The sequence below is a fragment of the Diadema antillarum genome, unplaced genomic scaffold (genome assembly GCF_040938485.1).
Source record: "Diadema antillarum isolate AM-2024a unplaced genomic scaffold, OU_Dant_1.0 scf00000010, whole genome shotgun sequence".
In the NCBI taxonomy this organism is placed as follows: Eukaryota; Metazoa; Echinodermata; class Echinoidea; order Diadematoida; family Diadematidae; genus Diadema; species Diadema antillarum.
The window spans coordinates 1,236,850-1,261,615 of NW_027270899.1; the positions used below are offsets into that span (position 1 = coordinate 1,236,850).

The 24,766-nt window shown below is 38.4% G+C and overlaps 1 protein-coding gene across 2 annotated transcripts; it reads right to left on the reverse strand.

Moving 5' to 3' along the window:
- Window positions 1-154: 154 nt before the first annotated feature.
- Window positions 155-21,533, reverse strand: LOC139720281 (max dimerization protein 1-like). Of its 2 annotated transcripts, none has more exons than XM_071631651.1 (6): window positions 21,264-21,533; window positions 20,990-21,065; window positions 19,515-19,547; window positions 14,561-14,675; window positions 9,727-9,886; window positions 155-6,239 (listed from the first exon to the last, which is right to left on the reverse strand). In XM_071631651.1, exons 1-6 carry the CDS (start codon window positions 21,334-21,336, stop codon window positions 6,118-6,120), a joined length of 579 nt encoding a protein of 192 aa, XP_071487752.1. In that variant the 5' UTR covers window positions 21,337-21,533; the 3' UTR covers window positions 155-6,117. The 2 variants fall into 2 exon arrangements, with proteins under 2 accessions (XP_071487752.1, XP_071487744.1); XM_071631643.1 differs by having other exon boundaries at window positions 19,515-19,550.
- Window positions 21,534-24,766: the final 3,233 nt, after the last annotated feature.

The following is a 24,766-nucleotide window of genomic DNA, read 5'->3' on the forward strand; positions in this document are numbered from 1 at the left end:
ATTTTTTTTTAAGATTCCTTAATTTGGGGGGGGGGGGGGGGGGGTTGACCCCTCTGTGGGCCCCCAGGTAGGGTATGGTGCCCACTTGAACAAATTGAGATCCTATCCCCCTAAGGATGCTACCTGCCAAGTTTGGTGAAAATCGGTCCCGGGGTTCTCAAGAGGATGAAAATGTAAAAATTTTACGGACGACGCACGGTGGGACTCACCTTCTACTCCGACTGCTTTGTTTTACTTTGTTTTTGGATGTCTTTGTGATTCCAAAACCGATTTTCATCAAATAAACTTTGAATTCCTCTAAGAATGGTATGCTCTGTACTTGTATATCACAAGTGGTTTCTTGATATCTCGCAGAAAGTTAAAAGCCCGTTTCTCATCTTCACCAATACATTGTACAGTAGTATAGGTACCATCCCTTAAGTTTTGCTGTCCAAAAAGTTCATTACAGACGGACGGACAACCCGAAAACATCATGCCTCCGCCACGAAGTGTCGCCAGAGGGGGAAAAAAAATGAAATTAGTGGTAAGTGCAAGGGATATAAAATGTCTAAAATTACATATAATGACGTTCCAAGTCTGAAATTCCGACATGCCAGCTAACCTTGTATATGATGCAGAAAATCAATTTATCAGTACCAAGCGTACTGGAGTCAAAAGGCAAGAATCGTATTTGGTACAGCGTCCTCCTCTTGATGAACTGTACTACATGTACCTCATTTATCTTGCATAAAATTAATACACTATAGGGCCTACATGTATCAGAGTGGAAAGGAACAAGGGACAATAGGGTACTCCAGTGTACATGTACTCCCGTTCTAGAGGCAGTTCTGCGATATGTTGCGTTTTTACAAGTAAATGTAAACGGAAAAATAATGTATGTTTCCTTTCTTCCCGCTCCCAGTGTATTTGGTAATACATACATTGTACTCATTGTTTTAAGATACAAGTGTAGTACATGTAGTACATAACTTCCTAACTTTTCGTCTACAGCACCATAATTTCCAACAGATTCAAAAAATATGAATGCTACATAATAACATATGTTCATGTAGTTTTCACTAAAGAAAACGCACACAGTAAACTGGACATAGAAAAACTATGTATCTGTTTTGTGGAAATAGAACTTTTTATTTTAATTATTGTATTGTACACTCAATGCCATACAAGAATGATAACCATACAAGCAAAGATCTACAAATAGTTTCTAAAGTGTTATATAATGTAGACATATACAATTTGGTAACATACAGAAAAGGCAGTATATACAATTTTTTTTCAAAAAACAACAACAAAACAAAACAAAACAAAAGTACAAGTATTCTGCTCATTCCTATGGCTCACTCGATATACATATAGTGGAAACAAAACGTCTGAAAAAACAACGAATAGCCTTTGTTTGAATTACTTTTTTTGTTATAAACTCAACATCTCTATAAAAGCTGTACTACATTGTATAGCATCTTCCATGTAGACTTTAGTTTTTCCTTCTGAGGCAAGTAAACACCTGGGGTAACTCTCTTGTGAAGTAAGGTAGAAGAGTACTACATGTACATGTACATGTTTACTCCACAAAAAAAAATAACAACACACAAAATTACTACACAAATAAACACTTAAATAAAAGCACAAAATTGTGGAAAAATCTAAATGTTTTGAATGCAGCAATATGCAAACAGAATATCAGTTCACAGTTATCAGAACACATCCATAGCAAATTACATTGACTGGACACATTCATAATCACACATTTGCAAACACACACAAATTTACACATCTAGACACTCTTAATAAGCTTTCAGGGTACATGTATCAGATTATCAACACGTAGAGTTAGCTACTCTAAATTGGAAGGTTGCCCTCAAATTATTTCTAAATGCAGCTACACAGAAAAACCTAGATATCAAGTCACCTGCCTTTAACACTTTTGTGGAGACATGCGATATTGAAGTTGAATTTCTTGTAATCCACATGTTAGACAGAAAGATCTCCAAAAGTCTTTTAAAACTTCTCAAAATTGCTCTTCTCTTAATCCAACAGTCAATAAAAAAATAACACAGTCCTCACATTTAAAGGAACCACCATGAGCATTTTATGTCATGTCAACTCAAAGGACCAAGTACTATAAAAATCCCTGCACGCCATAAAATTGTAGTACAAAGATAATCTGCCATGCAATGGCAAAGTGTGATTAAATGTGAGATAATGCACCTTACTTGTTAGGGAGAAACACACATGGAAATAAGATACGACTGTTACACTAGACAGCATAGTCAGCATAGTCTTGCATATCAACTTCCACCTCTAACACTACACACGTACTACATTAACAGTACACGCTATTCAGACTGTCATCTGAAGAGCTTTGTGTGTGAACAATTTACATTGGCGCTGCATCTGTATTCGATAACACCCCGCCCTAAAGAGCATGTACATACGCAGAATATCATGTTATACAGTACACACTGTCCAAGCAGCACTTTGTGTTGGTATGTAAAGATGTGTGAGCAGCATCTCAGAAAAAAAAAAGAGTGTTTTCTAAAATAAAGTAAATAAAGTGTCACAATCTCAGAGTTTCTGGTGAAAAAAACAAACAAAACAGCTCTGAATCTTATTTTCATTGTGAGGTCATGTAGAACTTGTGATAGGCATTTCATCTATTCCTCCTACATGCTCACGCACCTTAACTTTGTGTGCATCCTCAAAAAATATTTCTAATCCATGGAAAGGAGAAAAAAACAAAACAAAAGAGGGAGCCTTCGGGGCCAGAGGTATAAAAACGTGATCGGGAGTAGTGTCTGGGAAATTAAGTACATTGTACTAAAGAGTGAATGATGTTTGATTCTAAGGAGCATGGTTATAAATGTATAACCATGCTCCCAAGAATCAAACCGATGTTATCAACAATATAAACTGTATTTCTAGCAAGTATACCTTTCTACTAAATCTTGTCTTATCTATTTGAATAACACAGGGCTTTCGAACATGTATTGCACAATCAAGTACCACAATGGTTATGCAAGTTCAAGTTTGCTCCAGACTGGATGGCATATCTAAACATTGGTTAAGTTATCCTTAACAAAGGGAGGGTTCCTTTTTGTGTACATGTGTCATGGACCTACAATGTACATGGCTCAGCAAGGTACTAAAATACATGAAGCCACTTTACGAGAGTATCAATATTCACGCAACACCTCATGGCAAAATTGAAACAATGCTTTTAATTGTACGAGGGGCAAACATCAATTTAATTTATTTCACAGAATTAAAAATTGAAACAATGCTTTTAATTGCACGAGGGTCAAACATCAAGTTTATTTATTTCACAGAATAGCTGCCTTTAAGAATATCCTTGAGCACAACACAATCCTACGTTCATATCCTAAAAATCTGAAAAGGATATGAGCCTGCTATATCCTGAACTATAACACAGATTGAGATTACAAGTTCTCAGGAAGAAAGAAAATGGGTTGAAAAGGATTTACATGGCCTGCAAGCAAATAATACAAATGGATTTCATTGTACTTCAGGTACAAGTCAGGTAAACAAAATTGAACACCTTCAGAATTTTAACACTCTTCAAAAATTAATCACTTGCAAGCTCAGTGACTCTGTCGTTGCTACAACGCATTATGGCTGTCTGAAAAGCACGCTGGAAATATAGACTGAACATTTAACATTTAGAGATTACACTTTACTGGGGTAGGGGGACGTGACTGCAATATTAACATGAAAACTGCCATAACAGGGAATAATTTTCCTGGTACAATAGCATCACGATTTGCTATGCATTTCTACACCATTGCTTCACAAAGTATTGTGTGTGTGTGTGTGTGTGTGTGTGTGTGTAGCAGTTTTCTTTAGAAGTGTACAGGATACCATTTGAAATACTGTTCATCAGAGATGATATTGTGAATCAAATTTGAGTTGGAAATTATTCCCTGCACATACAACTGTATCAACTGTTTGTCCTTAACTTTTCCTGTGGTAACACAAATTGAAAATGCCTGTTATATATGGACAGAATTGACAAAAATTATTCCCAAGCATTATGCAGAAAGATTTCTACACCTCTCTATCTAAGATACGATGAAACAACCGTTAGGATAGGGTAGCATTAAATCATAGACTTGAACATAAACAGAGACAACCTCTGCACACACATATAAATATATATATATATATCTTTAAAAAAAACCAATATAATTTTGACGAGATCAAAAGAAGCATTTCTTCTTACCAGCACAGTGCAAGGGTGGAATAGCTGCAAAAATCACTTAAAAAGCTCCCTTCATCCCAGCAGATATTGTCATGAATGAAATAGACAAGTGAATAAATTTACTCAAATCATGTTGTCTTGAATAAAAATATGACATACAAAATGGTCACTTAAATCAGTGACAATATCGGGAGAGGAAATCAACTGACCTTGAATTTTGCAGGGGAAATGCATGATTATTCACCTGTTCATATTGCGCCTTTAATCTCAGTCTGCTGTTTTCATTACAGCAAGATAACTTACCAAGGCCATGAACTTCCATTGAATCACAGCTAAAGACAATAAAAGTTTTATGTGCAATACAGCTAATTAACTGACCAGCAGTGTGCACAAATGGAAGCTTGGATGTCTAGTGGAGCCAGATGGTGATCTCTATCTGGCAAGTTACTTCAGCAATGGTACATCATGCCCAACTGTGAATGAGCTGCTGAAACAGTCCCATGTGTTAAATGATCCTATAATATCAAATTCTCATGGTGTGGGTGGATGGGAAATCAAAATCAGCTCTGATCCAGAGTAGTGTCAGAAAAGGGCAAGTGAAAATTAGAATCAAGGAAGAATTTGATGCCATTCCCTTGCAGTGTATCAAAAAATAAAATGCACCATATTTGTGTTCCATTATTCTTACATTTTCACCACATCACATATCTTATATCTGCCTCAGAACACATTTCCTATCATATTGTGTGGGAAAGCATCTGTGTAGAGGTCTGGTCAATTGACTCTTCTTTTTTTTCATTCAGGTGTGTATCAAAGTCATGATGTGATGCTTTAGAAGCTATCCTAGACAGGATCACGTCCCTCCTTCATCAGAGACTAGCAAAATACAGGAGAAAGAAATTGCCTCAATACAACTGTATGACATTGGGTTTTTTCCCCAAGTTAATGTACAAATCGTACATACCTTCAAAGATATTTTCTTGCATACTCTTTGATACATTAACCTTAAATTGCAGGCTAGACACATGAATCATTGTTCTGTACCACATCACTCTGACCTGCATACCAGGCCAGTATAAATGTTGTTCTTGGGGCTCTGGTTCATTGAAAGTGAAACTTGCAGGTTGCAGCATTCAGTTGTATGTTAAGATATCCATCACCAACTTTTGAGGCTTTTAGAAATGCAGCAATTGAAGGTTTTATGAGCACATACAAAGTACAGATATACTTTATCATGGAAAAAAAAAGTTTTGTAGACAGGTTTAATACTGAAAATTTTCTTTCACACACATTTTATCCAGTTTTGTTTCCCTTTTAAGCACTCAGTGTATGAATTCTCATGCACTGACATATCTTGTGAACACCCAAAGTTCTGATACTAAGAGGAGACAACCTAATACAACAGCTGAATTAAGGGTGACCAGTGGTGGTGATTATCTTCGCAGAGATGTCTTCTATCCTGTCCGAAGCTGATCGCAGAATGAAAGCTCTGTATGGTGAATATACAATTCTTCTACAACAAAAATAGTACAATTGAGGTACTGATTGGAATTGATAATATGTGCAGTGTTAACTGCCTATCTTGGGAATAGAATGTGCATTCTTATATTTAACACAACCACCTGTTCTCAAATTCTATATACATAAATATTTGTAATTTAAAAAGAGTGACATTATCTTGCTTCTCCGTTGAGTAATTCTATTTTGTATTCCTGAATTGATAAATTTATTGGCACTTGAATATTTCATTTTGTTTTTACTGGTATCTTCATGACTTCTGATGATGTTGGCTGCTTGGCTCAACTGTTCACATCCTGGCCTGTTTGTGTCACACAAACTTCTAGTTTTCATGAATTCAGCATCATACAAAGGATCAAATAACACCTGGGAATCCCTGAAAGCTATAAATCAGTGATGACAATTTCTTTGGTGCTAACTGCAAGCCCGCCATCGCTGCTGTTCACGTCTGACCCAATACTCCTGTTGTCACTGTCACTGTTGTACCCAATAACATCGACATCATCTGCAACAAAAGGAGGAGAATCACAACAGGAATTCATGTCAATATCATGCACATACATGCAGGATTCTCATCATCATGCAACGTGCCATGTTGATAAAATAACGAGGGAGGTTTCAACAAACATGAAGAATCGGCGAGTGCAGAAAGAATGAAGGATGAAATACTCAGTTAAAGTTGGACCATACATGTACATCTGTTTTTGAAAAATGTAATGATTATTGAACTTTGTATTAATCCCACATACAGCCCTCTTGTTGTAACAACCATTGCCACTTAGTAATGCCACAATAGTGCAATATACATAGGACATTAACAAATTCCCCCCCCCAACATACATTCAACATACTGTAGTTTTTTGAAAAGGCAAAGGGAATACATGTATTTCCTTTACATTGAAATATTATGAGAATGTGTCCCTTTCATAGAAAATAAATGTGTAAAAAGTTGTGAAATTATTTGAATAGTTGGGTTTGGTATCTTCTATAAATTTCTCCACGACTTATTGACATGTCTTTCCTCAGTAATATTACAACTAACATAACAGGGTTACTGCAAAGTACCTGCTTATTCCTACGTAAATTATCACATCTGAACACAGTTGTATGCGACCCTGGATAATACTACATTCTGTAGATTGTTTATTCTACAATTTTACTATAACTATTTGGGTCAATCCACGTCAAATCATCCAATTTTCAGAAAAGTTGTCACCCGACCCCCTCCGATTTTCTTTAAAATCGCACCAAATGTTCCCCAAAGTGTCTGACGGAAAATCCCAAAATATTTTGCCCCAAGGTCAATTGGTTGCTAAGATACAGCCTCACATAGCAACCAATGCGCATTCCAAAGTATCAGTTAAAAGAAAATTATGCATTTTTGATTGATTGTGGTAGCATGGATATTTATGCAAAAGTGTTCATTATCTGGAAATTGAGAGAACTTTATAGTCTTTGCAAGAAAAACTGACTGTGACGCAAAATTGACTTTTCGTTAACTTGCACAAGGTCACCGAAAATGGTGTTAAATGTTAATTTTGAAAATTTTAATGCATATTTAGAGGCTAATATCTTCCACATTTCATCACCTTAGGTTCTAAAATATTATGCTGTTGAAGGCTTTGACTTGCTCAGTGATTTTGAAAAAAATCAGGGGATTCGTGGCCACCGTTTTTACGGAGAGCGCCCTCAAAGTTGACAAAAATGAAAAATGTGCCAAATTCAAGGTCACGGATCACCCTTCGTCCCACCTAGGAATGGCATCAATTTTTTTGTATTGACAGACATTTACCTAGATATTATCTTGGGTTACCAAAGAAATTTTGCTACCGAAATGTTCAATGGTAAATTTACCCCATTGAAAATGGTCGTAAACGGCCAAATTCCCATGTAATATCACACATTGGGTTTAGAGGACATTTCAAATGCCCATTATGCTTTCAAGATGAAAAGCCCTAGCCCTGTGATATTTGCTGTAGGGGTAGTCTGTTATATATGTTTTAGTAATATTTACCATAAAAGACTTTTATTTCATAATAATGACCATGAAATTTAATCCAAAATTTGATAAAAACAATAAGTCGCTCCATTTTCCTCATTGCACTGCATGTAATATGTGTTTTGAAAGACTTTTCACAGAGCAATATTTCACGAATTATGAAAGCTGACAGCCTACCATATACATGCAGTGCAATGAGGAAAATGGAGCGACTTGTTGTTTTTATCAAATGTTGGATTAAATTTCAAGGTCATTATTATGTAATAAAAGTGTTTTATGGTAAATATTACTAAAATATATATAACAGACTACCCCTACATCAAATATCACAGGGCTAGGGCTATTCATCTTGAAAGCATGGGCATTTGAAATGTCCTCTAAACCCAATGTGTGATATTACATGGGAATTTGGCCGTTTACGACCATTTTCAGTGGGGTAAATTTACCATTGAACATTTCGGTAGCAAAATTTCTTTGGTAACCCAAGATAATATAGGTAAATGTCTATCAATACAAAAAAACTGATGCCATTCCTAGGTGGGACGAAGGGTGATCCGTGACCTTGAATTTGGCATCTTTTTAATTTTTGTCGACTTTGAGGGCGCTCTCCGTAAAAAAGGTGGGCACGCATCCGCTGATTTTTTTCAAAATTACTGAGCAAGTCAAAGCCTTCAACAGCATAATATTTTAGAACCTAAGGTGATGAAATGTGGAAGATATTAGCCTCTAAATATGCATTAAAATTTTCAAAATTAACATTTAACACCATTATCGGCGACCTCATGCACGTTAACGAAAAGTCAATTTCGCGTCACAGTCAGTTTTTCTTGCAAAGACTATAAAGTTTTCTCAATTTCCAGATAATGAACACTTTTGCATAAATATCCATGCTACCACAATCAATCAAAAATGCATAATTTTCTTTCAACTGATATTTTGGAATGCGCATTGGTTGCTATGTGAGGCTGTATCTTAGCAACCAATTGACCTTGGGGCAAAATATTTTGGGATTTTCCGTCAGACACTTTGGGGAACATTTGGTGCGATTTTAAAGAAAATCGGAGAGGGTCGGGTGACAAGCACTGGATGATTTGACGTGGATTGACCCACTTACCACTTTGTTTATTTAATCATACTTGTTTCAGTGCCACTATCACTGGATTAGAAGACTGAGGTGGTACCACAGTTTGTGATGTCACATGCATAAATATTAGAATACCACAAAATAATTTCATCCTTTTTTTTTCCTTTTTAAAGTACATATTCCCTAGTATTCCCTAGACTTGTTAGTGACATACATACATGTATGTTAAGGGCAATATAATTCCTCCAGCCTTTTGAAAGAGGCAAGTTACTTGTAAATATTGTACGTGTATTATGCTAGATAAGTGTGACAATATTTTGACTTTTTAAAATACTTTCTTTATATTGTCTTATGCATACATGTGACATCACAAACTGTAGTAGTCTTCTCATCCAGTGATGGTGTCAATGAAACTTCAGAAACTCATAACTTTTGGATTGATTGTCCAATTTTCCTAAAACTGCTCATATCACAATATTCATGCCATCCACACATATATTCAAGGTAACATGTCCTTTAAAGTTGGTTGCAATCATACTTCAGAAGTGCAGTGTCGTTAATCATTTAGAGATAATGCTCAGGTTACCTTGAACTTGTTCAGGGCATTATTTGCAATATCTACTGTGACTCCAAGTAATGTTGATAGAGCAGTTTCATGTATGACATGCTATAATCTGCAGGAATGCTGTCATGAGGGGGATGATATTTGGGTCAACTTTTTTAATTGTCAAGCAATTTCTCATTCCTACTAACAAAGTTTGTAGTTCCTGTAGAGCTTGTCTTTGAAATTGAGTTGTCCAGATCACTTTCTCCACTAAAATATCACTGTCTATTAAATTGAAGGTCCTTCACGAAAATACAGCAGAATACCACACCCTGGCTAAATGAAAAGTCTCATCCATATAATACCTTTTTCTGAATCATCAGAAGCTAGGGAGCTTCCGGTGCTGTCTTGGCGCTGTCGATGCAGGGTGGACTGAAGGTGATTTAGTCTCCTCCGAAGGAAGCGCTGTTCTCTGCATAGTTGGTCTTTGTGTAAGGCATACCGAGACTCTTTTTCTTCAAGAGCCTGTTGAGATAGCAATATTATGCAAGAAAGTGCTGACACATTTCTCTTACTGTAATATTAAGGCAGATTCTTGCTAATATAAGTGTGTGTGTGATCAACAACGCAAATGGCAGATGTGCTCAAGTAATTCTGCAAACTCCTATAGATGTGTAATACACAGACTGTGCAATTGCTCGCTCAGCTGTGGCCAGCCGGCTCACGATAACACCTCAGTATGTGTAATGGCCATGCCTATAGAGGGCCAAATACACAATTCGCTTTGGGGATCTATACTACCGGTAGGCCCTCGGGAGGAATCCAAGCAGAGTTGTAAAAATTACACTTCTCCAGTGAGCATGCTCACTAAACTTTGTCACAGCAAGCTTCATGAAAAGTGGATAAAATCACCCTCTACTCTGCAACCTGCTAGCAACATTATGCACGGTTTTATCCAAAATGAAGTATAATTATACAGTGCTACAATGTACATCCTGTACAGATCTGTACATTGTAGTCAAGGCGAACAACCCTCCTCAGTCCTAACAATACAGGCTTTTAATTCCCTTCATTTCCTGGCCAAGATTAACCAGCTCCTCTCTGACAGCTCTATGTATTCCACACCTCGACCTTACTCTTACAGGGGAATGCAATCCCGTTAACACAAGCTACTCTGTGATAGGGTCCCATATTTTCGTCTCTTTCAACAGTTTCTAATGTACAGTCAAAACATAAGAAAGGGATTATGGGCATTTAAACTCAAAGGAAGCACAGTGCTAAAAAAATGCATCTTATTATTAAAAGGAAGCACAGTGCTAAAACATTCATCTTATTGTATTCTGCATGGTGCTAAATTACATTAACCAAGGAGCTCCTTGCATTAACTTACAATTACTCCACTGTAACACAGAAGAACAGTATAGTTTGCACATACTGTTAACACAATGATGGCAAGACACTTGCAAAACAATCACCTTATTTTCTGACTATCACACTCTCTAATATCAGCTTGGGTAGAGAATAAATTGCACATGAAGACAGTGATTCTCCATAACTCACACTGAAGTGCATGTACATACAATGTACATGCACACTACATTTTTGTATGAGTAGAAGCTGATGGCTTTCAATACCTGTATGACCACTAGCACCACCACCTGGAGTACCACAAACTCTGAATCTGCTCATACTCATACGATGAATTTAACAATTCAAGACTTACCAGTAAGCCTTACATGTACTATGCGTAAATGTGGAAACACAAAGACATACATGTGCAGTGGCAAGTCCAGACGGGGGCACAACGGGCACGTGCCCCCCTCCCCCCACTTAATTCTTGTTAAAACAAAAATAAAAAGACACGCCCCCTTTAATTTTGTAAAGGCGCCCCCTCTTCACAGAATTCCTAGATCCGCCCCTGCATGTGGACATACAATTGTACGTGTACGTTATTTCTACAATGTCAATAGTTACAGGGTCTGTGCAATGTACGACACAAAGCCAACTAGGTATGTACACTGTATTGTACGTATTCATTAATTAGTTGAAACCTACTTATTAGTGCATCTATGGAATGAGTCAGCCGTCTTTCTGCAACTTGTTTTTTAATTCATGATATCTTTGCATTGGTTTTATCTATTGTATCGTGTTATATCCTCGTTAATTTTCATCTTTTTCCTTTTTGGATGTACAATGTTAACAGCACTTCATTAACACAAAATCATACATGTAAGTTAATAGCATGGAAAAGGAAATTCCGGTCAATGGATTTACCCGATACCTTACTACAAGCAGAATACAATACAACTGTATGTCCATACATATTTTTGTTCATACCCCTTATACGTACAGTGTACATCTACATGTTGATGTTTTACGATTTGTATTGAAGTCCACCTTCATGTACACAACATGTGGATTGAGTGAATGCAGCAATAGCAGCAACACATCAGTGAAAATTTGGGGGATATCAGACAATCATTTCAAAAGTTATGAATTTTTAAGTATCTGGGCTTTAACTACTGAATGAGAAGACTACGACAGTGCATGATGTCAGATGCGTAGAACGATGTAAGGAAAACATAAAGAAAATTTCACAAAATTTTAATTTTTTTAGAAAGTCCACATTTCCTTGACTTGTCACTGACGTACATGTATGTTAAGGGTAATATTATTCCCCCTGCCTTCTGAAAGAGGCAAGTCTAGTGTTCTTTTATTATGCAAGAAAAGTGAAGATATGTTGAATTTTCTCTTTAATTTCTTAATATCGTTGTACACATCAACATGACAAGCTGTAGTAGTCTTCTCATCCAGCAGTGACTGAGCAGAAACTTCATTAGGTGATCCAGTATCCTCTCAGATCACCTTCTGTATCTGTACGGATTCTTTCTTCTTCTTCTTCATTTCTCCCCAAAAGTTGTGCAGAGGTTAGCTCAGAAAGTGCTATGCCTATCAAGTTCAAACTTATACCATGTATGTATCTGTCCCAAAGATGACAGATCTAGTAAAATCATAGTGATCAGTCGACCGTGACGTCACCATGACGTCATTATATGAAAACACATTCTCAATCATATCTCATTAATGGAATAGAATTTTTCTATGAAATTTACGCCATTTCAAGTCAAGCGCATTCTACTCATATTCTCAAAATTCATCTATACCTTAAAACATCAGGTATGCGCGCGTTGAAATATTTGTATGCTCCAATCGAGCTCAAAGTTTTTTTGCACACGTTTCAGACCATTTGGAGCATTTTTTGAAAAATTGAAAAAATGTCAATGGCGATAGACAGTGCAACTATGCCAAAAAAACGCCAATTTTAAATCCGATTTTACTCGTCAGGATGGACGGTGACCCCCCCATTTTCTTTACATATTCTAAAAGTTGATGAGTTGTACATGTCATTTCATGGGTTGGCGATGCTGAAAAAATTATTAAAAGATATCAAATTTCTTAATAAAATAAAAATTGCTTAAGTAAATTTTCAAAATGACATCATCAAATTTCAAGTTTATTCGAGCGTATCTCACTAATCCTTTGCCAATTTTCACCCAAATTTCAGTATGTTGTAGCTTATTTAATGTTCTTTCAAGAGTGTTATTACAAAATTTTGATTGGATGACGTAATCACCTCGTAAAAATGGAGTAAAAGTCATCTTTTGACCAGTTTACATGTTATCTCTATGGGAGTGCAGTTTTTCTGGAAATGAAAATTGACATGACTATCTTTATCGAGCACAAGCTCACTTACACTACGCTGAATTTCTCCCAGATTTTAATATGTTGTAGCTGAGACTTTGGGCTATCGTAAGTGTGTCTTCCATTTTTTCATACGATGTCGTTATCACGTTAAGAAACTTGGTTGAAAGTAAAGCTTATCTTCGATGTATTGAGATGTTTCTTTCTTTCTGCAACTTTCTTTGCAATAACTCAAGAAAAACAGCCCCTATCACCCCCAAATTTTGCTCATGTTTATTTCATGTCACGTACATTATTTCATAAACTAACATTGATCAGACACCATCTTGGGTATGTAAATTAGGGTCAAAGGTCATAAATGTTTCATCCTGTATCTTAGTGAATACATGTCCTATCTCTCCCATATTTTGCACACGCAAAGACCATGTTACAAGAATCATTTCACAAAATAACCACTTTTTGCTCAGATGCCATCATGTCTGTGCAAAGTGGGGTCAAAGGTCATATGTACTTCTTTCTGTATCTTCGTTATGACGTGTTATCTCTATGGGAGTGCAGTTTTTTCTGGAAATGAAAATTGACATGACTATCTATATCGAGCACTAGCTCACTTACACTACGGTGAATTTTCTCCCAGATTTTAAAATGTTGTAGCTGAGACTTTGGGCTATCGTAAGTGTGTCCTCCATTTTTTCATACGATGTCGGTATCACGTTACAAAACTTGGTTGAAATTAAAGCTGATCTTCAATGTATTGAAATGTTTCTTTCTTTCTGCAACTTTCTTAGCAATAACTCAAGAAAAACAGACTCTATCACCCTCAAATTTTGCACATGTTTAGTTCATGTCACGTACATTATTTCATAAAATAACTTCTTGATCAGACACCATCTTGGGTATGTAAATTAGGGTCAAAGGTCATAAATGTTTCATTCTGTATCTTAGTGAATACATGTCCTATATCTTCCATATTTTGCACACGCAAAGACCATGTTACAAGAATCATTTTACAAAATAACCACTTTTTGCTCAGATGCCATCTTGGCTGTGCAAAGTGGGGTCAATGGTCAAATATACTTCATTCTGTATCTTCGTTATAGTGTATACGGAATTTGGTACCAAAGATGGCAGGTCTGACTCGCTTTACTAAATGAGATTCCAAACATCACACGGAAAATGTCCCTAAACACAGATGAAACCTGTATGGTCATGCCTATTTTGGGATCATAACTCAAATCATTGATTTCCGAAAAGATCGGATCACCTAATTTGTCAGTGTTGACAAATTCCAAGTCTAGTTATATTCATAACTTTTGAACATATGGTCCGATTTTCCCCAAACTTTCACTGATGTGTTCTACTAGTATTGCTGCATTTACTCAATCCAGGGGTATGAAGGTGGACTTGTCCTTTTAATAACCACAATTGTTAATCTACATTAAACTAGGAATGAATGAATACATGAATGACAAATAATTGATAATCAAAGAGACTTACCGTGATGAACTGCTTAGCATTTGTGAGGAGACCTAATGTTGTGTGGCGTGGCATGTCACCTTGTAAAGGCACCATTTCTTTCAGTCTTTCTAGGCATGTTCTCAGATGTGCCCGCCTGCACGAAGAGAAACGATATTGCATTATTAGATGAGGTAGCTAAGGTTCTTTTGATAGAGTGGCTACGAGCAGTAGAAATGTTTCACATAATGAACTGAACATACTGACAGCAAAGATAAAGTAAACAAACGAATATAAACATTTATATCAGCCATACAAAAATGACCACCACTAGTTTAACATCTAAGACATTAATCATAAAATATCTTTCAGGTGTGATAATGCCTGGTTGTACTTCCTTTCTTCAAGTATAAATTGACCTAAAAACCTGACTTCATCAGATCTAAAGCAAATTCACTATCATGTCATTGGTCACTTTAATTTGTACTGAGTAGAATTTTCACAGAAACTGGCAAGGACTCTACTCTACAGTGCACTACAACCTTTCACCCGACATGTACACCACCAGTCTTTTTATGCAATGTGCTCTTTTTCCACCCTCCCTGCCAGATGACTATAAAAGGCAGTGCACTGTACAGTACTTGCAGTTCAATGAACCTACTAGACAGACATCAGAATATTCCTCCTCATCACATTGAAGGACAGAGGAATAAGAATCATTCTTTAACAACTTCTTCATGTGTGTTCAGTCCCAATTTCCAAAGTGTGCCAGAGCAAGCCAACGCTTTATTTGGGACTAAAACACATTCTTTGCCAACTACTGTATACGCTGAATATTTGGCGAGGTTTTTTATTTTCCCAAATTTCCCAAGTAGGGTACTGTTACTAATTAAAAACACGCAAAAATATCAAATCTGATCCCAACATGAATGAGGCGTGCGCGCATACATCTGTTTCCATTCAGAAGTGTACTTCGTGATCGCGAATTTCATCACTTGCGAAAGCATCGAGAAGTCCTGATTCGTGAAAAATTAGACTCACTAGATATATGGTATGTAGGCCTACAGTATTTTGTTCACCTTTAAATCATTTCAAACAGATTTTACGGCATTACAGACAGCCTTGGTAAGGTCATTTCCCCCTTTTATCTATCCAATGGGTCAGATCATGCCTCCAGCACCTCTAAAGGGTATACACAGCAGCAAAAAAAAAAAAAATGTACATTAAAAAAACAAAAACAAACAAACAAAAACAAACTTGAGTCACACCATGAGAGATTTTTAGGCAATATCACCTCTTCCTTTAATTTGTTTGTACATGTACACCAGTTATGCTTGTTTGACAAATTTATATCAGTAGGCTAACTCAAACTGTCTCATATGACTGAATAAAAAATAACTTCATTTGAAAAATCATCATGGCTGTAGACATTAATTATGACTTTAGAATTAAAAAAAAAAAGTATGAAGAATATTGCTTTGACTTTCAAAAAAAAAGTGAAGATTTGTATGCAGGTCAATGGGAGACTTGTGAGGTGACATCAATTCATCAAATACATACGTACAAACTGTACGTGCAAGTGAATACTGATGTGCACATATTGTTACAGGCATCCCATTTCATGAAACAAGGGAAACTTAACTACTATTTTTTGCCTTGCTTTAAAGAAAATTGCCCTGCTTTAAAGAAAATTGCCCTGAATTCTGTTCATGTTTGTATGTTTACACATGCCGTTGGTATGGTGTAACATGTCAAATACAGACGTTATAAAAAAGAAAGAAAAAAAGCACACACTTTTAGTTATGAAAGATCTGCTATCTGACTGTACAACATGATTGAACATGATTTTGTGGTAAACTGAATTCATGAAGTCACAATCCAATTAACACTCCAAGCCCCAAACTCCACATGTGCCCCTTGGATGCTGAATTGTTCACCTCGCAAGTAAACTGAATTCATGAAGTCACATCCAATTAAAACTCTAAGCCCCAAACTCCACATTTGCCCCTTGTATGCTGAATTGTTCACTACGCAAGTGCTCCATAAATATTTTAGCATTACGGTATTCACACAGCAAAACTATCATTCTCTACAACAGTGTTACACTAGTGCCTAGCAACTGGCATTGGGGTTTTCTCTCTCTCTCTCTCTCTCTCTTCTTTTTAGACAAGATTATGAGAAATCCATTTTATTAGCAATTCAACAGATCAGCTGAATACATATCAAATTACAAAATATAACTGCACTAAAGGGCTTTTTACACTTGTGTTTCTTAACCTCGGACTTTCTCTGACCCAGGACTATCGTTAGTCCCGTACCAATTTTTTCAGCTTTTTACACTCGCCAATTAGTCCCGTACTATCTCTTGTCCGGGGCTAAGGAGAAAACTGACCTTTTTACACTCGTATTTCTTAGCCCCGGACTTTCCAAACCACATGAATATTCATAATTACGCTGTGTACTGTACACGTACACGCACGCACCGGCAGCACTTGATTACCTCGTTTCTGATTGGTCAGTGAGGGTCGGACTTCGTCTCCGTCGCTTAGCCCAGGATTACTTTTTTCGATCTGTTTACACTCACTTGCTTGGCACCGCAATTGCGGTGCTAACCCCTGCTATTTTGCAGGGCCAGATAGTACCGTACTATCGGTGGGGCTAGCCCACTTTGGCAAAAACGAGTGTAAACAGAAAGTGGGCTAAGGATAGTCCCGTACCAACGGTGGGGCTAAGGCCTCCCCTTAGCCCCACCGTTGGTCCGGGGCTAAGCAAAAATTTACAAGTGTAAAAAGCCCTTAAGATCTTGAAGTTCCTAGTACAGGTGTATTTTGAACAAAAAACAAAAAAAAAAAATTCAGCTTTAAAAGGCTTCACACCAATATAGGGAGAGTTTCTGCAGAACATTACATCCCTAAAATAAGCTGCAAATTTTTACCCCTTTTACCATAATTTACTAAATTCCCTGTACTGCCTACCGATACTAGTGTGGGAAGAAAGGGGGGCAATTTTAACAAGTTCACAAGTACTCCTATTGCCAACGTCTGTAAGGACAAACAACCTGATTCCCTGCATTCTCCTGAGCTGCCAGCGTTTCCACACACCAACTTGGAACAGTGCCAAATCCGCCAACTCATGCCTTCCAGCTCTGCAGTATGGCACACCAGCCCCCCCCCCCCCCCCCCCCCCCCCCCCCCCCCCCCCCCCCCCCCCCCCATTGCAACAAAACGTGCCCAGCCATGCTCATCACCTTCATTGTCTTTTGTGCTGTACAGGGTCGGGCCAACACCGGGGAAGAGGGTCATGATTTGCATTGATAATCCCCATTCATCTACAATACGTGACAACATATGAAGGCAGGACCATGTGTCAACATTATGGCATAGCAAAGGGCTGCTTCATTTACATATCTTTCTGTGGGAAACCTTAACCTGAATGCTTCAAAATAAGGTTATTGAACTTTGACCTCATCTACTTTGACAATGTTATGTACTGTACATGTAAAAGCTGTTATTTTCGCGTACAGATATTTTCGCAAATGGGGAGGTCACAAGCATTTTTGCGAGAGGTTGTTTCTTGAACTGCAACACCGAGGCTTATTGTAAATGCGCTATTAACCTAGCGCATGGAAATATATGCGCATGTTGTTTAATTTGCGTTCCTACTGTGGTTCACGAAATTTGCAAAAAATTAAACCTCGCAAAAATAACAGTTTGTAAAGTGAAAATGTCTTAGCATTAGTGTAACACTCTTGTTTTGGATCGTTGTTGGTATAGCGTGGACTTCGTAGGCGAGTGTTACTATGCAGTTGCCACCAACTTTGGGTCTTGCATTTATAGGTTAACCACATCTCACTCAATTTGAAAATTTCTGACACTAGACACATACTGTACATACAGGGGACATGTTCAAACTTGTCTTGATTAAGCCATAACTCCTGCTGGGGGGGGGGGGGGGGGGGGTGCATTTCATGAAGCATTTTGTCCGACAAAGTTGTCGGACAAATTTGCTCTCAGCCAATCAGATGCAAGGATTTCCGTAGCTTGTAACAGTTAGTCAGAAAAATATCTGACCAAAATGCTTCATGAAATGCCCCCCCTTGACTAAGCTAAGGCTGGTCACTAAATGAAAGATGGACTGTGTGTAGCCACGTACTAGATAAGGATGCAGGCTTCAAGTTAAGTGAGTGAAGTCACATTAGACCTCACAATACTCATACTTGTAGATGGTTACAATGTACACATGTATGTGCCTTACCACTGATTGCTAACACTACCGGGTACCCTACAGGCTGCACTCGATACTCACAACAGCATCACGTTCTTTTTTATGTAAATGTTTCAATTTTTTGACTGAACAATAAATGGTAACGGCAGGCACGCACATAATGTGTCTATTGTTCAGCTCAAGTGTAACAGAAGGATGGTGTCTTAGTTGGAATATGACTGTAATGAATACATTGTCACTGATAAAAGATAATCTGGAGGATTTCTTCAGAGATGGGGCAGAAAAAAAAAAAGAGGAAAAAAATATTCAAAAATATAAGATGCATATTTTCACAAAATTAAGTGATTTGGTTGTTACAGACCAAAAAGGAATCGATTGAGGTCAACATGCATATTAATATGGACTGCACAGGCCCTTTACTTACCGAGACTACTAGTACTAGTATTGAGTTTGTTGCTACTCTGATAACAGTAATGGTGTATTGCACAAACACAATGGGCTTCATACATATTCAGCAGTCCACTGTTTGGGTGCCCACAGAGCGTCACACACGTACACACACACACCAGCAAGAATTGGAGGGAAGCCATAACAGGCGTAACGGTCACGAGCCCATGTATGTACATGTACATGTATGCACACTATTCACATGACACCCACGTTAGTTCAGTAAACAATCGCTACATACACACGCTACGAGTCCATAGCAGCCGACAGCGCAGCGACAGACATCATGTATACTCATAGCCAATTGAGCAAACCGAAAACTCACCTATTTTTCTCGAGTTCATTGTGCGTTGACCGACTGCTGAGAGAGAGAGAGAGAGAGAGAGAGAGAGAGTAGGGGAAATCGCAAAAAGGAAAAAAAAATTAAAATCTATCTTTAAATTGCCAAAGACCGAAAAGTGAAGTTAAACTCGTTTTTACAATCAGAACCACATGTGTGACAGATCTCGGTTATAGGTACCTTACGATATTACATTTTATTTGGCGATATCCACCGTAATAGAAGGGTTTCTACGAGTAATTCGTATCGGGAGCGTACATGTGTACCGCCAGACGGTAATATCAGAATAACTAGATACGTATATGTGTACTTAATCATTAAGATAGGTTATATAGTTCAAGAAATAAAGCGGAAGTGACTGCGGTGTAACTATTGTCTTGATATTTCGGTCGCGGTACTTGTACTTTTGTAGTTGCCCGCCCGAGAATCCCAGACCTCTACCTACTTGACCTACTATGTACTAGCTACTACGCCCATAAAAACCCAATCCTATAGCTAGTCTTTGCGCGATTGCGAGCTAGAATTCCTAAAAAGTGATACGGCCTTGTGCACTTGTACTTGTTCATCGTGAAAAGTAAAGAGATATTTTAACTAAAGACTGCTCTGATTCATCTCCACCACTACTAAAATCCAACCGAAAAAAAAACACCCTAGCGATCAGCTGCTTGCACGTCACTACGAAACTAGCGCAGCTATCAGCTGACTTAGCGCGCAATTCGTTCCTGTGTCCGTTAGAGATCGACCGCTCGTTTTGCACAGTTAGGCTACGCACATAATATCCATATATGCATACACGTATTCACTGGCGAGCTGTGCCATCGCTGGTTCTGAAGTCGAATGCCCATGAACTGTGACAACAAACTTCTTGAAATTTTAGTGTAAGAACGCCATACCATTTGTCATTTCGGAACAACGCAACAACGACGACAGAACTAAAGCGATAACGATGGCACTGCGCCTTCGCCACAACGGACAAGTCCTTGTGACGCGCAATTTGACCTGGCAGTGGCACAGAGACTTGCTACACACACACGGGATCATATATATAAAGTTATTTTGTCTTGACCTTGTCATACGTACGTCAGTGTATGGGCCAAACTATAGACATCGTCGGCATAATCGTGCACATATACAACCACAATAACAGGAGTCAAAAAGACAAATATTTCATTTTTATTCAGTGCCTATGCGGCATGCCCTAGACCTCTACGTCATGTCAGAAGAAATCGTCAAAGTAAGATAGGAATATTATTAGGATAATGCTCCACGAATTGACAAGATCAAAGCGGACAAAATTTCACGTTATTTTGGCTTATTAGATCATTTCATTTGTAAACAAATGGGAACGTAGGATAACCCTACTGCCGTACTGGAAATCCACAAGCACACGTATTACGTTAGGCCTACTACTAGTCTACGGTCTAACTTTACTATTGTTGGAAGCAACTGCCCCGTCTTACCTGCTGGAATTCAGCCTTTTTACCCGTGGTTTCCTCTTACTTGCTTCATGTGAGTATGGCGATGCATAACCATGTTCTGGAAAGAGAATAATGGAAGAAGCAGTTCAAACCGAGGTAGAGATGATACTCATTTCGAATAGGCTAGATCTAAGAGTTAGTAGATGGATCTCTGCACGTGTGAACTGTCAAACGTTCATCATCCATCTACTAACGTTATATCCGACTCCGGCAGATCTACACGACAGCTACACATAATTAATCATGTTCATTTTACCTCTTTCTCTCCTCTCTAGAAATTCAGCGGCTTGGAGAAGCTGCTCAATATTCATAAAAGAAACAGCTTCCATGATGTTCACGGATGTTAATATCCAACTTATAATCAAAATATCACAGAAAGATCTCCGCCTTGATCCACAGTGCTACTTTGTTTTTCTCAGTCAGCTTCTAGTATGCTATGCATGCTAGGTACTAGTATAAGGGCGCAAGTGTCACTTGCCAGCAATGTTGTGCACAAACTAGAATACGCTCGCGTACATAGTGAGTCAACCCTTATGATCACGATCGCACGTTCCTGCCTGCTTGTTTCTGTGCAAACGCAGATGACAGGGTCAGAATGCAAACAAACTAGTCACGTGCTTATTCAGACACTTATCATTGGTCGAACTAACCCAGGTTACGGAAGATATTTTTAGCTACCCAATCAAAGCCATTCTTCACTTCGAGTGAACGGCCATGTGTAACACACGTGGGTACACCACGCCCAATTTTCGGCTCAAAACATCAACAAACCAAACGTGCCTCAACGTGAAAGGCATACTAGTGCTAGTAGCAGCTATGAATACTACACACAAGGTACTAAGTAGTGTGATACAGTCTTACAGCGTGTAACATAACATTGTGAGCGTATGCCGCCGTTTCTCTCGGTCAGATACTAGTACTACTAGAATATCGAGGTACTAGTATTCGTTTTGGGGGTTTTTTTCCAACCAGGAGAATACCAGTAGGTGGTTAGGTTTGATAAACATCTCACCGAATATTATTTATACTAGTGAATTAAAGTACAAAAGTGTGTGTGTGTGGATATGCTACGAGAAATGCATTTGTAGAAAACAAAACTATTAATTGCGAGAAGGTAAGAAAACGGACAGTCAATATGGTTAGTTGGGTATAATATGACAAAACAGTATTAGGGCCTACACCCTGTATGATTGTGCTGGCAGTCACCTTAGAAACATACCTTGATTAAAGGTATACTCGTTGCAGATTTAGATGGTCGGCACATTCGCGAAAAGGGACAGAACCCTCGATTTTACATCAGACTAGTGATATGTTCGTAAAATTCTAGCATAACGATACACCAGGCACTGCGATACACCTACATTATGCTGGGACATTTGACACGATTTAGCCGGACAGACATGCATCTGAAACTACCCAAAATTATTGTATGGGCGATTTCCATCTCAATGTTACATAGCAGACTACTAAGTATCAACAGCTACTGTGTGGTCAAGATGTTGCAGTACGTTACAACAAATGCTACTGCTACTTTGTAGCTTTGTGGGCGACCACTTTGAAGAGACGGCAGTTCGTCCCTCGTCTACGACTCAATGGTCATCCTGTCAATGGCCATAGTCATGGAGCTTGTGGGAGAGGCACTGTCCAAGAGCTACGTACTGTACCACACTCGTACCATGCCAACAGGTAGAGTCAATCCAGGGGCCCGTTGCATAAAACTTACCATTGAATTTCAATGGTAACTACCGTCAAAATTAGGCGTCACAGCCAATCGCAGCATCAAGGATTATAAAATTTACCGCTAATTTGAAGACTTACCGCTAGAAAGGAGCGGTAAGTCCAGCGGTAAGGGTTTTATGCAACAGGGCCCTGCTTTGCGTGTAGTATGGTTACCGAAAGTACACTTACGAGAAATATTTTCACCGGTGATTACAGGAATGATCATAATGTGTGTTGACGTCGAAGAATATAGCCAGCGTGATCTAGCATAATTATATATGAACAATGGATAGGCGGTTCACCCTTTGATACCCAGTGTTTTGCGCAGGAGGTATTCAAACAAGGCTTCGTTTTTGTGTTTATTGTTTTTAAAGGTTGGCATCTGTTGGCAGGACCTCTGACACAATGTTAAAAGAAATTTCCCTATAAAATTTGATATGAATGAGTTGGGGAGAGGTCTCCGTAGGGAAAAAAAAAATCCTTTTATGGAAAATAAATGTAGGCCTATATGTGTGTGTGTGTGTGTGTGTGTGTGTGTGTTTTCTTCTAATAATGCAGCTAACAATGCTTTCAGTTTCATCGCATCAAACTTACTCCTGGAAGACACCAGGAAAACTAAATAACAATTTTCTCTACAAGGTAGGCCTCAAGTACACTTGCTGACAGTGCGTTGTTTGACGCAATGGCCGACTACGTGCTCTTCTAGTAGCAACTCATACTTCATCTGTACAAGTGTAAGTGGGCGGAGGAAGGGGGGAGGTATTGAAGGATTATTTGAATGGTACTCGTACTAGCTTTATGATTGTCTCCAGAGAGTCAACATGTAGTGAAATTGCTACTTTTTATATCCTAGTCTGACTCACATCACTTTCGCAATCACATTGAATGATGTTATCGGTCAGTCAGATAATCCAACTTACAGATACGTAATTGTATGACCATCTGAGAGTTACAAACGGCCTTCTGATTATAGTAGACTAGTACTTTTGATCATGCAAAATCATTATTCCTTCATGGAAAGCGCATGCATTGAAGTCCACACGCTCATAGCAAATATTAAAAATTATGGCTTGAAAACTATCAGAGCTAAAAGAAGAAAAAAATCCAAATTCGGCCCAAATTTCAGACCAGAAGAGAGCAGGGTCATCTTCCTCTGATGATGCGTGTCTCAACAATTACTACCCGCCCAAAGCAACGTTGCACACTAGCCATCACAAGTTCACGAAAATGACCCACTTCATAATTTCCCAGGGCAGTCGCGCATTTAGTCAATGGAACGCGCGACGTTCCTTGGCCGGCTCATGGAGGTAGGTTGCTGCTCGGAGACGTTTGGAAACGGAGACACGTCACCAAGTCACATTCCTTATGATTGGTGTAACATTATATAGATGATGACTGGCGGGGGAGGGAACATACCGAATGTTCCACCCGAAGGGTTTGAAATGCTATTGAGGGAGGTTATAAGTCCCGAGACGAAGTCGAGGGACTTATAGCCTCCCGAAATAGCATTTCAAATCCTGAGGGGGGAACGTTTGGTACATGTTCCCGACAACAAAAGTCATCATCTGTTACTAGTATATTATATGGGTTAGTAAAATACGTCAACGTCAACCACCAAAGATCGTAGAGATCTGTAGGCTCCTAGGAACTTTGCAGCCACGTCCATGTACCAGCAAAGCGTGCATGTGCAGCTAGCGCGCACTACGTACTACATATAACTCGCTCGCGCAGAGCCAAATTCACTGTGCGCGCGATCCTACGCGTAGGCATTCTGTCATTTGTTACGTGGAAATGTTTTCCCATGGGAGAACATTACCAAGAATGTTCGCCCATGGGAGAACATAACGAATGTACCTCCATCACGTGACTCTGTTTAACCAATCACTAACCAGTATTTGACTAACCCATTTAATATAATACATCATCATCTATATAGGACGTTCTAGCGGCGCATTAATGTTGTCCGCTCAATTTTTACCGTTCAATATTATACAAATGATGCACAGGATATAGAGTGCGTTAGTGTAGGCGTATAGTACA

What these genes read in the sequence shown, in the direction of transcription:
- LOC139720281 (XM_071631643.1), bottom strand. Translation starts at nt 21,336, where the DNA reads ATGGAAGCTGTTTCTTTTATGAATATTGAGCAGCTTCTCCAAGCCGCT. An exon ending in AAAAGGCTGAATTCCAGCAG is followed by an intron (nt 19,551 to 20,989) that starts GTAAGACGGGGC and finishes TCTCTCTCTCAG; the next exon opens with CAGTCGGTCAACGCACAATG. An exon ending in TTCTGATGATTCAGAAAAAG is followed by an intron (nt 6,240 to 9,726) that starts GTATTATATGGA and finishes CTTTTGTTGCAG; the next exon opens with ATGATGTCGATGTTATTGGG.